Below are 16199 nucleotides of genomic sequence, written 5' to 3'. Positions count from 1 at the left end.
AGCTTGGAAGCAGAAGGTGATTGCACTTATGTGATAGTATGTTCTACACCTGTAAATGGGTATACTTGAAATGTACACTTTTAAAGGTGAGAAGATATTGGGTTTGTAAATAGAACAGACAATATCCTGCACCGCAATAAAGAATTTCACATAGCATTATGGTGGTACTTCCCATAATTAAGCACAGCCTACTATACTATCTTGGCAAGTCCGGAAGTCTCCAGAAATAAAAAAAAAGGTTCCTAAATATTTCAATCTTTCATGCAGATGGAATCTGAGTAGATGACAGATATAAGACACTTCTATTCATCTTGTAGTAAGCAAATGCCTACAAAAGAAGCGACCATTAAAAGCTGCCAGTAATGGCGGGATACATTAACACTCTCAAGAAAAGAAATGGGCATGGGCATGTCATGAGCAGTTTGGTCTGGAATCCAGACTGGTATCTGTGGCTACTCTTCCCTTGGGCACAACTCACAACAAGAAAACTAGCGCTCCACTTGAACCGAAGGAGGCAGATAAAAGGGCAAGACCTTTACATTGAAGATCTTGGATTTTGTCCTTCCCGGTGACAAGTCTCTGTGCCCATGCATGAGATTTTTTTAGTCTCACTTCAAGCATTCCTCCCTCCCTACAGGTCAGAAATGAGGCGGGGCAGAGGCTTCACTGCATGACTGGTGTTCTTTACCTGCACTTACATAGGGAAATTCTGGTTTAAAACAGTCAATACAATCTCATGACAAGCACTGCATTCCTATGAGGGGGGAAAAGGAAAGACAAATGTTACTCCTATGCATGAATTCACCGCTTATCATTTCCCCTCCCTGCTCTACAGGGAGTTATTTGATTCATATTAGGGGTTATTTGGGTCACTTTTACCTTGAGAGAGAAAATAATGGTACCCTAATTTGAGATTTGTACCAATTTAAGTAAGGAAAATGGATTCTGAATATTTTGCATAGTTGCTAAATTTGACTGAGTGTTCAGTGAAGCGTGGGTTTCCAAATGTGAATAAGAGGCTTTAAAGCATTTTCCCCTATTTGTTTTTAAACTACATTTGTTACTTATGATTAGTAATTTTATATCGTTCATATGCAGTGTACTGAAACTGAATTCAATAAACTGACCTTCTTCCACCTATTAAACTGAACTTGTTATTTAATTGTTATGCATGCAAAGTCAAGCAGAAAAACTAAGGAGCATTCATGAATAGGATCATTGTGTTTTATTTGCAGTGAAGAGGAATATTTGTGTTCATGACTTTTCATAAGAAATTTATTACTGCTTATTTTGAATGGGAATAAATATAAAAATAGAACATCTGTATCAAAATTTAAAAAACCACAACAATCAAAAGCTGTTCAATCTCATCCATTTAGTTCGATTGCACAGTCTGTTCAGTGTAACTTTTTACAACATACCGTGCAAGAAAGCAGGTCATTTAAACTCAGTAATTAGTATTACAGATAAAATGACACTGCAGCAATGTTAATTACTATAGTACTGATGTAGTATAGGATATAATACATAATAGTCATGTCTTTAATTTTAAATTGAAGTGCAACAAAGCATATTATTGCTACACTTCCTCTTCTTAAAGAAAATGAATGTTACTCAAGTGTACCATTTGTACCCATGCAGAATGTTTTAAAATAAATCGCAATTCTACTTTAACTCAAACTGGCATATTTCACTTTCTAATGGCATAAATTAAGGAACCTCTTGCTATAGGAACATTTCCAATGACAATGGAAATTATGACAGAATTATATTCTGTCTGAAAAATTTCCACAATAATTTTTTTTCACTACAGCAGCTGTAAATCAGTTTGCAAATGAAGCACAACATTCAGTCTTTTTAAAGATGAATCTCGAAGAGCATTACAACTATTTGAGGTGTACTAGGCACTAGAGATATGTGATCAAATTGTAATTAACTGTGTACTGCGAAGGCTAAAATATCTGGTGATTGTAAACATAAAATATTCACAATGAAACAAAGAGACTTGCAGAGGAGGGCAATGAAAGTTTTTACCTGCAGCTCAGCAGGAGTAGGGCTCCCTGTTTATGAATAACTGTATCTCCGCTTTTTGCAGCACCTTTACTTTTGGACAACTTTGTTATAAATATTAAAAGAATGAAAAAATGAGTTAAATTTCAGATTTGTTCAAGTGCACTTAAATAATTTATGTCAGCTGAAATGTTCCCATTTTCAGTGCAGAAATTTTGTAATGAAGCCATTATTCAGACCTTGCATAAAAAATAATCTAAAAGCCTACTTATTTAGAAGTATAATAATCCTATTCACTGTGTTAACCATGTGCCCCTGGCTACAATATGCACATACGGATTTAGCAAAATATTTGAATATATAGTGTAAGATTCAAAGTAGAAGTTGAAGTATAACCTCAGGTTGTGCATTTCATCTCACAACAATGTATTGCTACATTTAAATGAAGGTGGTAAAGAGCAAAATTGAAGTACATATAACTAGTTTCTAGGATTAAAATAATTTTTGAAAAATATTTTTTTTTTTTCTTTTTACCTCCATTTTGTTTAGGTCAGTGGGACGATGTATAATACAGGGAGACATGTATCTCTACGACTAGACAAAGAGCATTTGGTCAACATCTCTGGAGGGCCGATGACATATAGCCACCGCTTAGAGGAAATCCGGTTACACTTTGGAAGTGAAGACAGCCAGGGATCAGAGCACCTACTCAACGGACAGGCTTTCTCTGGAGAGGTATGTCAACGTATTTGGAGTTAGAAATTAACTGGTATGAATTAACCACTTTCCATTGCAGCCTGAAGGTATTTGCAAACTAATTTGTACTGATAAAAATTGTTTCCCTTTATCCATTCTAAAAATCAGGGAATTACTTTTTTTTTTTTGCCTGTGCACTGCAAATCGTGAGACTCATATCTAAAAGTGAAACTGTTGTATTTATTGTATGCATAGACACCCTATATTTTCATATGCACTACTTACAAAGCAATCAAGTGTCTTTTGATGGGTCCTTTAGGTCCCTAGTAAATGCAAATACCCAATTAACCACGAAGTAATACTGGAAGTGCTTCAAGTTCTTATAAAAGTGCTACTTTTGCTACTCGCTGGTGTGTAACACTTTACATCAAGTATCATTCTGCCTTTGATTCATGTAAAAATAAGGTGATACTTAATTTTAGAGATGGTTCCAGAGAAGCCTGTGCTCAAGAAATAAAGTTAACTCCACAAGTAAACCCTGGCAGAATTGGTACTTGCTTTATATTTTAAACACGTGTCTGTAAGTGTCGTGATTTAATGATCCTGATAGCTATTGCAGGATAGCCCATTACTCTTGATGGATAAATATTTTAGTCTTGTATATGGAGTTCTTTTTCAAGATGTACAGTAAAGTTTGCAGACTTTCTGGTAGACAAAGCAGAATCTTCCCATCCTTCTTATATAGGAGCATTTTTACATTGAAGAAATGCACAGGTTTTGTAGTACCCCATCCTTCATCAGCTTGTGCCACGTCTGTGAACTACCTAGCATGCAACTCTACTCCACAAATCTTAACAAATAAAATAATGCTTCAGAATGACCGTGTATTACTATAGGGATTATTTTTAAAGATACTCAAGGTATCTATCCCTTTGCCGTTCTTTCAGAAGACAAAAATGAATAGTTTTCCATAATAAAGCACTTATTTTCTTGGAGATGAATAATCAAATTACCATCTGTCCTATCTACCACAGAGACTGGTGATGAGTCAGTTAAGGCGTGGCATTTTCTTTGGCAGTGTGCAACAGCAGTTATTTAAGAGTAGGAAATTAATTGCAGAGTTGTCAAATGATGGTATTATAATTGATGGTAATAATTTCCTTTGTTTTATAAGCTACATGGATGTATAACATAGCCAGGGGCAGCTTTTTTATGAAATTATTAATGTCTTACACAACTGACTTCTGGTTGCCTTTGATAAGTTCTATGATAAGTGAACATATAACATATTACTCCTTTAGAGCTGAAAGTTAAGTATGTGGTAGTAAATAAGGTCTTTGCTTTGCTAATCAGATTTACAGAAGAGCAATACTCAAACGATGGCAGGTTGACTGAATGAGAAGGCAAAAATCTGGTTGACACATACCACTGCACTTGATGTGATGTATTGGCATAATTTTAGATATTTTTAGTAGAGTTTTTAAGTTAGAAAATCATCAGTCATAGACTGTAACAAAAGGTAAAAACGTAAAGTGTTGTTTTGCAATGCTTGATGTTAATACTTAACTAAGCTCTTCTAGTTTTGAAAGTAGGAGTTCTGAAGTACTATTAACGCTTGATATTATTTGCTAACAGAGACCTCAAGTATTTCTTAATAAAAGCAGAAAAGCTAGCTAAGTGGAAACCGCTGTCAGTCAGTCAGACTTGCACAGCTGGATCCACAGTATATGCAGGACTCATCTAGTTATCTGAATTCCTCCTGCAGTGAATAGAAAGAGATAAGCATCTTCAGCGGATGATCATTCCTGATATGGTCTCTTAAGACAGGACAAATCACTCTGTGAAGCCACATCTCCCTTGACAACAGAGCAGAGACAAACAACAGGCCAAGTAGCTGAGACTAGACACCTCCTTTTCAGATGGCGAGATGAATTCTGTCCTTTGAGGATGTGTTTTTCAAAGTTTCAGATAGTTATTTTGGGCAGCTAGACAGGAAAGTTCCAATAAGGTCAAGTATTAATTACTAATCTGAGCTTGCACCTCCACAGTTAACTCTTACTTCCAGACCACATTTTGTTTCCCAAGTAAAGCACAGATTCAAATCAACCTATTCAATCAGCTGAATAGCATGGGTGCAAATTTTCAGTGAAGGACAGCAGCTGACAGTGTTCTTAGAATATACATCCACCCATACAAGTGCTGTCCATATAAATAAGTGATAAACTCTCAGCACTGGAAGATGTAATGTCTACAGTGCCCAGCAACTGCAGTAAGGAAACTGTAGACAAGGCAGCCGACTTTATGAGAGAGTACATGTCCTTATAATGTAACGTATGCTTTCAAGACTGTTGCTGCTAATTACTATCACTTCTGGATAATGCTGTCAGAGGAGACGGGATAAAGAAAAATAATTGCATAAGTGCATTAGTTTAATTTAGCTAGTGCAGGTAAGAATAGCAATGAATATTTGCTGGCTTAGTCTTTAGCAGGTGCAGGCAACCAGAGAAAAATCATTGCAGGATTACACTGTTTGACCATGTCAACCCACTGTCCTGGTTTCAGCTGGGATAGAGTTAATTTTCTTCCTAGTAGCTGGCATAGCGCTGTGTTTTGGATTTAGTATGAGAATAATGCTGATAACACACTGATGGTTTAGTTGTTGCTAAGTAGTGCTTACACCAAGTCAAGGACTTTTCAGCTTCCCATGCCCTGCCAGGGGCACAAGAAGCTGGGAGGGGGCACAGCCAGGACAGCTGACCCCAACTGGCCCAAGAGCTGTTCCATACCATAGGGCATCGTGCTCAGTTTATAAACTGGGGGGAGTTGGCCAGGGGCAGCAATCGCTGCTCGGGAACTGGCAGGGCATCAGTCAGCAGGGGGTGAGCAATTGCATTGTGCATCACTTGGTCTGTATATTCTTTTATAGTTATTATTTTCCCTTCCCTTTCTGTCCTATTAAACTGTCTTTATCTCAATCCATGGATTTCACTTCCCCCACCCCCCGATTCTCTCCCCCATCTCACCGGCGGGGGGGAGTGAGCCAGCGGCTGTGGGGCGTTCAGCTGCCTGCTGGGTTAAACCACAACAACTGCTAATTGCATGCTAGCTCCCATGGCACCGCCTTGTTACTGCTGTTCTTACTTGTGTTGGACAAACCCAATATGGGTTTTATCGAAACCTCTGTTTCGCTGTGGAAACAGTTCCCAAGGATGAAGTTACCCAAGCAGTGTGATCTGTCCCAGTAGATCACAATCAGCTCATTCCTTTTCACTGACGTCTGCGATGGACATTGAAGTCAGCACATTGCAGAGAGAGAAGGGGAACCTGGGGAGGGGTCAGGGGAGGGGGCAGGTCCTCTCCCTCACAGCACTGGCAAACTATTAGATGGGCTCAGACCTAAATTAAATCTGAGTGCAGACAAGGCAGAAGCTTTTAAACAGCCCCAATGTATCTTGAAGCAGCTGCAACATTCTTTACACATCTGGAAATCCCATCTAATACCCACACTAAGCAAGAAGTTTGTTCTTAGGGACTTTTTTTGCCTAGTGAAGACGTCATGCAAGCAGGCCTGCAGAGCAAGCTAGAGAACACTGGAGTGGTACCATAGCATGAAAAACATTCTAGAAACAGCAAATTGCTTCAAAATATACTGCGGTCTGAATGATACAGAGAGGCTTGTAATTCCCAGGCTTTAACATTTAACTAGGTGTGTTAGAGGCTGTCAAGAGAGATCTCTACAATAATCTGGTTGCCTTTTAGCTCCCAATTATCACTTTAGTAGGCAGAATAACTGAACTAATGCTTAAATAGTTTGAGTGTAAGGGCTTTAAAACTGTGTATCAGATTATCATCAATATGTTTGGTACTGCTAATGTGAAAAAGAAAGGCAGGCTTTGGAATGCTTAAATAAAGAAATGAAGCATTTACTTGTATGTCTGGTACATACTTGAGTGTTTTTCATTCCCTGCTCTTTGCACAAGCATCCTACTGTATTACAATGATTAAAAGAAAATCTTGGCTCAAGCAAAGTCCCCAACTAAGACACCAGTCATTTATGTCTGCTGCCTGATGGCTCTATACAGAACAGTTTTTAATGCTACAGAGTCCATATCATTTAATGAGAAAGACTATCTTCCTTTCAGACAGCAGCAGTACAAAATACAGCAGAATTTACCAGAGCGCTGTTGTTCAGGCACTGTCTACCTTGTTAAAATAAAAAGGTAACAATCTGCAAAAGGTTCATGGTGAAAATGGGACCCTTTAACTTTACCATGTGGCAAAGTCATAAAAGCCCATACCAATTTCTTTTCTTAAGCAGAAAAATGAAAAATGTGCTGCAGGAGACCTCCAACCACTTTATGGCTGGGCACTGTAGCAGCCTTATCTATGGAAAGGCAGAAAGTCAAGGAGCTTAATTATTTGGTGTTATGCACTTTTCAGAAACTCAATAGCTGGAGACTCTCAGAGAGACCATAGTCCACAGCACATGAAAAAAATAGATTTCTTCTTCTCTGACCACCAAGTCACCCTTTGAAAACCCATTGACAGAGATTATAAACACACAATGATTTCATCCGCTACTTAAGAAGTAAAATGAAAGCCAGAATACTGTCTAGGTAAATGAATACATATTGCAAGCTACACACAGTTTGGAACTGAGATTTACTTTTGCTGCTGCTAAAAGCCACTAAGAAAACTGAATAAAATACAAGAAAATGGGAATCAAAGGGGGAGGCTAGAAATTCTGAAATACCAGCCTTCTCCTGCTACTGCAATTTCTTTAGCTGCAGGCATATCCTATGTGAGTGGGGAACTTCTAGTGATAGCAAAGGATTACTTATCAGAGAGATCAGTGTTGCAAATCCAACTTCTGATATTTTTAGAAGCAGGACTGTCAGACAGACAGCCTATGAGAAGCATCCGGCCAGCTGGAATCATTTAATCCAGCCTGCTGCAGAATTAGAGTAGTCCAAATCGTTAAAGTTGCGCCTCCCACGTGGCATTTGGCTCAGGACGCTGCCTCCTTTTCTAACCTATGGGTCAGTTCTGCACAAAAGCCCCTGTTTTCTCCATACAGTGCCCTACACTTACCCAATACTTAGATTCTTCTCCCAGGTCTCTTTTTCTGTTTTGTTCTCTGCAGGAAGCCTCACTGATGTAAGGATTTGTGATTCTAGCATGGCTCTTCATCAAATTGTGCTAGCACATAGTCCTTCCTCTTCCTCAGGAAAGGAGCACTAAATCAGCTAGCGATGTCCCTGATCAGAGAGGACAGGAACATCCTGCTGCTTCATAACCATGTTCCTGCAGGTAGTTACGACGGAGCTAGCTGTAAGCCAGCCCCTACTACACCTTGTAACACTGGCTTTCCTGCCAACAGCTTACAGAAGGGAGTTTGAAATTCAGATCTGTGGGTTGCCACAGGCCATCTGTATTACATTTTGGAGACTTCATTGGAAACGGTGCAGGTCATTTCTAAGTATTTCAGCCAGAAGATAAGTTTACTGTACTCCAGTGCTTATTAATGTTGAAAAATAAGCCTCTGAGGAAAGTACCAGATGAGGGAACACATGTCTAATGGAAGGGTGGTTTAGTAAAATCTCTATAACCTTCAGATTAATGCTCAGCTTCAGAGGAGAAAGGCAATAGGATAATGAATTAAATTGCTATAGGAACAGAATATAAATCAGGAAGAGGTGGTGGTATTGTCATCACCACACTATAAGAGGCTATTCACATGAGTAATTCGAAATCAGTGGGAGATGAACATGTGCATTAGTTGCAAGAATGCACCTCTATCCGCCCAAAAGATTACAGGTGGTTTCACCCAAAGTTTTATAAAATATTCATATCCATAAAAAGCAGAGTTAAAGTCCAAAAGACACTTATTCATCAACACATGCTTATTGCATTTTTCTAAACCAAAATCAATTTCATATTTTAAGTTAAATGCATTTTTATTGGTGGTTAATATAAAAGAAAACAGGATTGAACAATATATTAGCACAAATTGAGGGATATTCACACCTGACTGTGGTCTGCTAATTTAAGAGCTCTGAATCATCCAATGGAAATTCCTTTCCACCCTCTATTGATTTTATAAGGATATCAGGCTCTTTAAGAGAGATGTGTTTTAGCAGCAGGCTGCTTTGTCTGCCTCGCCTCTAAAACTACATGGAGATGAAATGGCTGCCTCTGCCTCTGGACAGCAGAGCCCTTTCAGATTTAAAAGCATGGTCTATAGGAAAAAAATAGAAAGTACAGTCCAAGGAAGAGCACTGCCCAGATAATCCAGGGAGCCAAGCTTGCAGGGAGGTATACTGGAAACCTACGTTATTTTATAAAGTGAAACCTACGTTATTTTATAAAGTGAAACTTATCAAAAACATTTTTAAATGTTCCCAAAGAAAAATGAGATGATAAATCAAAATGCTAAGCAAAAGTTTTGTTGATTAGAGAGTCATTAAGGTGCTACAGCACAGTACTTACCGTACCTGAAACCAGCAATAAAATAGTAGGTGACCATAGAACTGTATAAATGGAAGATAAAAGTTAATGCTTTAATTTACTGTGTATTTTTCTGTCAGATGTGGTACATATTGTTCCAGAACCACTGCACGAAGTAGTACACAATAATTACCCGTAGCCTGTTTGCACAAACATGCAACTGAGGTTACATAGACTGTTAAACTGTCGGACTGTGGCCTCACTTCCAGGACCATAGCCGAGAGGGAGTAGAAGCTCGAGGGGCCCATCAAAACGCTCTGAGGTTCCTGGGCAAAGCAGAAAACCTGAACATCCCTCATGCTCCCTGTGAAACGGCAACACTTAAACAAAGCCACCTACACATCTACAAATACATCCTGTGGAGCTGCTATCTGCTCTGGTGGGAAGAGGGGCCACAATGCCCCTGAGCTCTGTGGGGTCCAGGGAGCTTGCAAAGCAGCCACGCTCCTGCAGCCCTGCAAGTCAGCTCAGCACCAGCCTTCTGCCTGAACCTGGACAGTCTCAATGAAAGCAAAGGATAGAAAAGTTTGGGGCATGTAGCAATTGGACAAGTAAACTTATCCCCCGGTGGCTACATAGGAATGTATAAAGGGACAAGCTACGAGATACAAAATATCTGCAGGTTTCATGAGATACTGCAAATCATTTCCCAAAATCTAATACTGAAAATCTGAATGCTAGGTTTTATTTCCCAGATTTTTCATATTATTTTGTTCTGACCCTTGTGTACTTACATTTCTTAAACAATTCAAAGCATCCGAGTTACACGCATTTAACTGTTATTTTGCTGATGGGTAAGAAACAGGTCTGCAGATAAAAATGCAAACTAATTGCTGTACCCAATTCCATTTACTTGATTTCATGTTCATTAGATTTTTGTAGGGTTTGGTTTTGGGGGTTTTTTTGTAGATTTTCAGTATTATATACACTTACACAAATTATGGACAGAATTGCAGGGAGAGGAGATGACGGGGAGCGATTCCTTGAAACCAAAAGCTGAATATGGGTGGAAAGCCAGGCAGTAACTGAACCATCTAAACATCCATGGCTATGTTGCAGTAATAACAACTTTAAAGTACCAGTCAGAATAATATGTTGACATCCAGATATTTTGTAAGCGGCAAATGGTCAATATTTAAAATGCAGTCAGCATTTCTTGTCAAGGAAGCGTCTCCTTTTGAACTAGTCTGTTGGAAACCATGAGAAAGATGGCTTTCCAGGAACAGGGAGCAGTAAGTTTTGTGATATATTTTACATCAAAATGCAGCAAACTTCCTACCCTGGCTACGTGCTAAAAATGCATCTTAATCCTTAGTGACCTTCAAAAGCAGTTTCATCTTTAACACTTTTGAAGTGAAATAGTTGACTTTTAACTTATGTTCCTTCCTGTAGTTTTTTGGCTAGACGGTCATCTTCAAGTTGTGGGTAATATACGCTTGCTAAATAACAAATCCCCAAACTCAACAGCCAGGAGAAGTTATAGAATCAAGTGAAGGTGTAGCATTTATTATAGTATTTATTGGTCATAAATATATAAACAGAAAAAATACACAGCAAGTAAAACTCATTTTTTGTACGAATGGCTGCATTGGTAGGCAGTGCCAGTATACTCCTGCAGTCATGGTCTTACATTTAGTGCTGCTGGAGTCATACTGCCATTTTTAAAGGAAAATTAGATTCTAGAAATAGCCTGTTTTATCCTTCCCTTAGGAAAAAACCTTAATTACACAAATCAAGTTATATAATGTCCAAACTTTATGTCAGCAATAAAGAATTTTACTTCATGTATAATCAGCTTCTCATATCATAAATACCATTCGTGTTATTTTTTCACCTTTCTAAAACTTGATTAGCAGTGGAAATACAAATGAGGTTTTTGACTTATTTTTTTTTTTGCAAGGACAAGAATTTACAGTTCATACTATAGGCCTAAATGTGTATTTTATGATAGCACAGATAAAACTGGAAAAGTTTAATGGTTTTATTTGAAGCAAATTATAATAGGATGTTTCTCTTGGTATATAAACCATGGAAGTTTAGTTATTGCACCAACAGGGAATCAGGATTGGACCTAGATACAACTACAGCTCTTTGTAGAATACAAACTAAGAAAAAGATGGGGGAAGAATGATGTATTTACTTCTTTTAGCAGGAAGACTAACAATAACATATAATTGAAAGGAACAGTCATTCAATTTTATAATCCCAAACAATCATTAGATACCATCTGGAGTTTGAATGATGCTTTAGAACAAGTGTTTAACCACTTATAAAATTTGAGACTGAATTTCAGGTACCCGAGCAGGATTTTGATCTTTGGTTTAGGCTTGCACTTTTTCAATTTTATCAGATTACTGAGGTATTTGTGTAGTCATTGCAGGTGAAAAATTACAGTTCACTGTCACATCAAATAAAAGAAGGACCTTTCCAGAAGTATTTTAGTATGTCACCATTTTGATTATTTAGTTCTTGTAAAATTGCCCAAAACAAATCGCATTAAGTCTTTCTGGAATAATTGAACACATTAATATTTCAGAGAACAAAAGATACAGGAATCACCTAATTTCTGTAGATCATTAATTAATTTCCAGAAAGCATTGTTAAATATTTAAGTATTTGAAAATGTTGTGTATAATGTTTAAGAGAATTACTCTTAAAGCAATGAATGAAAGGCTGTTGAAGTTAGGGTACCGGCTACTACATGGCATTGAAGTTCTAGAAAGAATCAGAAATGTTTCTGCAAATGTTTGCTTATCTATCACCTAAGTCTGAAAGCATCCAAATTCCCCAGATTTCTCAATGTTTTACGGAAGCACATTACTCTTCCCGGATTCTGCATAGGAAATTCTAGGCACTTGATACAAGGAACTGCATTTCTGGGGCCCGGTACTTTTTGTTTGTGCTGCCTTCTGGAGATTTTGTGATACCAGGTCCATATATACTGTTTCCTAGATACTGAGATTTAAGAAACCGTGTACAGGCAGATTTTTAGACGTTTGGGTGGGGTTTTTTTTCCTTCTTTTTCATTATCTATACATATGTGGGTGTTCCTTGCCAGAAAACTTTCCTTCTCGGGAAACAACTTTTCAGAATCTTATGGTCTATCCATGCATTGGCAGAATTGTAGGAGCTGTCCAAACAAATGGCAAGCTCTATGAGGATGTCAGCTTATATTAATGTAGCACATGACACAGCAAAATATCTGCTGCATGGAATAATAAATATTGAATTTCTTAGATACTGAGTGAAACAGATCCCTTCAGTAATAAATATATTTTTGCACGTGTTTACTTTTCAGCTACCAACTGTTCTCTTTTTTGGGGGGAGGGAGAAGTGGAAGAGAGTGTCAATGTACTGAGAGCACAGTCTGTCACAGACTATAATCTAAATCCCTTTGGTGCCTCGATTTTAAAATCTAGCATCATAAAGCAATAAGGTGGAGTTTTTCTGCTTAGAGTAGCAGCTGTAGGATTTGCTCTTTTAAACCACTGGGACGTTAAAACATTCAGCACTCTAAACCCCCAGTGTCACTTACAAAGTATTCATTTTGCCTCATTCCAAATTATTATCATTTGCTTGGGGTGACTTTACTTACTACGGGATGATTCTTCTTTAATTAAAGAGCAATTTACCTCTGCAGCCAAAAAAACTACACCCATTTTGAAATGGGTTTTATGTTACTTGGTAATGATTTTTCTACCACACTTCTTGTAAATTTTAACTATTTCCCCAAATATATTTAATGTAACATTCCAGAGAAAAGAGGAATCAGACTAACTTCTTATACAAAAGCTCTTGCGGCTATTATGGACAACCACAAAAGAAAATAAAAAGCAAACATATGTGAATTTTTATTATCCTTGCAATTTACCAAAACAATAAAAAAACAGTGAGCAATTACTGTAAACATTACCCTGGACAAAACTCTCATAAAGGCAATAGACTTTTGTCTGAGGTAAACTATGATTTGTTATTTGTATACCAACCATGGACATCAGACTGTAAAAAACTGTAATACCCTTTTAGGCCAGTCTCTCTTAACTGATACTGCCTGTGCACTGGAGGATGAATGCTGGCAGTCAGACCATAAACAGGAGAATCCAGAGTTAACAACAGATGAGACACAACATTTTCAACAAAACAATCCATCACCATCAAACACAGTGAAGTTCCTCAGGCACTTGCATGTTTGGTGCTGAGCACTCACACAGCCACATATGTCTTGATTGCAACAACTTGTCTAATACCTAAATGGAGTCAAAAGCCACTAGTTCTGAGAGCAAGTGTGGCCCTGATAGCCCAGAGAGTGGGGATTCACTTTGGAAGCTGTCTTCTTCAATAATTTTTATGTTACTCTGTACAAATGGAAGAGCTTCAGACAGCGAATGTGACCCTGATTTGAACAATCTGAACTTGTTGGTAAGGCCCTCCTGTGGGAGGCAGAAGTTCCCGGCTCATACCCATGTCCAGATTGGGCAAAGGAGGCAGCCAGGATGGCACGAGAGGTCTTTCACACCCTACATGGATGCTCTGGTCGCTGTGACTTGGGACCTCAATAGGGAGGGGGGACCGAATTAGCCCAGGAGGAGCTCCAGCCCAGAAGTCTCCCTCCTCCCTGATAATAATTACTGTTTTCTAATACGCAGTGGCAGCTGTGAACCCTTACCATTAGCTCTCTAACCTTCAGTTTATTTCTGTAGCTTCAGCTACTACTTTGTTAGCTCTTTTTCCCTTAACTTATCTTTAATAGTTTCTTATGAGGCATTTTAGTGTCTTAGTAAAAAGCCAACTAAATCATGTCAATTCTAGCTGCCGTTTTATTACATTTTCAGGGAACGCTGTGAGGTTGCAGAGTTACAGTTTTCATTTAGTGTACTGACTTGACCTTCCACCATCACTATAGACCTTTCCTTAATTAAAAGCGCACAGGCATACACTGCCTCCCAGAAAGTCAAAATACTTGAAATTTGAGGTATTTCATTTTAACCATCTAGGTAATTGATACTTTCAATATAGAGTGAGAAGTAAATACTTCCATATCTTGCTCTCTTTAGACAAGATTGTGATAGATAATGGATTAGGATATTTTACAAACAATAAAGGGAAGCAAACTTAAGTTTTCATTATCATTTTATAAGCACATCTTCCTAAAATTATGACAATTAGATCAGTTTCTCAGGCATACCTGCCTTTAAAACAGCACGTGAGTGATAGTAGGCACTCTAATTCTCCACAGAGAGTGGACAAGGTTAAGCCACTTTTCTTCGAAGTCCATTTTCTTTCCATTTATCTTTTAATATCTCACCTTTACCTGTTTGCACTCTTATCTCTGTATAAACTAACTGGACATTACTGCATACACCTGCCAAGATTTGCTCGATTAAAACTCAGTAAAAATTAATTAATTCTATTCAGCTCTTTTCAGTAGGTTTTTTTTTTTTTAATCTAACTGCCATGGAAACATTTTCTAACTGACTATTTGCCATAGGCACATTAGAAAAGCACCATACACAAGTTCTTTCTCTGAAAGTCCTATCAAAGGCAAAGAGATTTCTGGGTTTTAGCTAGAGAGGGCAAGTCCATTACTGTCCATCTCTTCCCATTATCTTGAATTTTATTTACTCTTTCTTATCAAAATGTGAACATGCTACTGCCATCTAGTCCCTGGAAATTTTGCTAATAACAGAATCAGTTGGTAACACAGTCTTAATCTGCTTAACCTTCAGTATAGGGCTGGTCAGAAACAGCTGTCACGTTCTCTCAAATGCATAATTCCTATGAATAAATAATATATATTTTTTTTATTTTTCAAGGCATATTCATCAACGTGAACAGTATACATTTGGCATATTTTGTTATGTGAATTTTTGCTCTTTGCACCTTTAGCAATTACTTTCCCATTTCCTCGGATAATCTAAGCACAAAGTGATCACGGACTGAGCTATCAATCCTATACAGTTATCTCCAACCCAGCCTGATACTTTGAAGTCTATGTCCAAAGCAAAGGATGTAGGTATGGTCCTGAGCTGCCCATCATTTTTCGTGCTTATACAGGACTTAATCTTATAGCATCCATGGCTACAGCAGCTGAGCCACCCAATTCTTATTACCTGCTGCTTTTTTTGCTTCATACCATATAAGTTTGAAATACCCCGGTGAGGTTGTGTAGACAGAAGTTTTTTCCTCCTGCTCCAATCCACCAAACTATCAATGCAGTATATTTCACTGCACTAAAATTCATTACATAAAGCAGTAGAGGAGCATGGCTTTCAAATTGTGGTGCTGCTAAGATTCTCTAGAAGAAGCAAAAACCAAACCTTTATCCTTTTTTTTTCTTTTCTGAGAGAACAAAAAAAGCTTTTAGTAATATGCATAAATAATGAAGTAGCACACTTGTGTGAAATAAGGAATTCCGATTCAGAAAAGAGTAAAAGACTTCTTAGTACTACGTGTACTACTGTCAAGTGCTTTGAGAGAAGACAAGTTAATGTTCATTACTTGCTGTCTTCACATAAAAAAACAGGGGTCAATAAAATAGCATAAAAATATGCTACCAATAAAAGCATAATTAAAAATACATAAAGCATTTGCAGAACAACCCTTCATGGGTGAAACCTAAAGCCCTCTTTACCACACATTCCTGTAGCAGGACATGTCTATACTTCAAAGAGAGAAACCAATAATCAAAGAGACAGTCAGAGCAGTAGTCCCAATTCTGCCTATTGTGAAATTACTTTGCAGCTTTGAGATTTGTGGATTGTTTCTAAGGAGCATTGTGACATTGACCTATGGAGCCAGTTTTACCTGAAATACAAATTACTACATCAAGATTGATCCAGTTAAGCTAGGTTTTGGCACAATTTGTTCCATTTTTACCTTCAGAGCCGTGGTCGCAGTGAGGTATTTCCAGTGAGGTGGCTAACGGACAAGCTCGGGAGAATGGTGCTGCTGTGGGTTTAAGCAGTACGATCCATCCTGAGCATTCC

The 16199-nt window shown here is 38.0% G+C and overlaps 1 protein-coding gene across 1 annotated transcript in view; it reads left to right on the top strand.

The window, feature by feature from the left end:
• The window catches only part of CA10 (carbonic anhydrase 10), a 204932-nt gene that overhangs the window by 158282 nt on the left and 30451 nt on the right, over nucleotides 1–16199 (top strand). The window contains exon 4 of the mRNA XM_009636001.2: nucleotides 2560–2745. Within this exon, the coding sequence (XP_009634296.1) occupies nucleotides 2560–2745 (186 nt within the window). The remainder of the gene's footprint in view (nucleotides 1–2559; nucleotides 2746–16199) is intronic.

This window comes from Egretta garzetta, unplaced genomic scaffold (assembly GCF_000687185.1).
Source record: "Egretta garzetta isolate BGI_Z169 unplaced genomic scaffold, ASM68718v1 scaffold213, whole genome shotgun sequence".
Classification (NCBI taxonomy): domain Eukaryota; kingdom Metazoa; phylum Chordata; class Aves; order Pelecaniformes; family Ardeidae; genus Egretta; species Egretta garzetta.
Note: the sequence above shows the minus strand (reverse complement) of the source record. Positions and strands in the feature narration are given on the sequence as shown.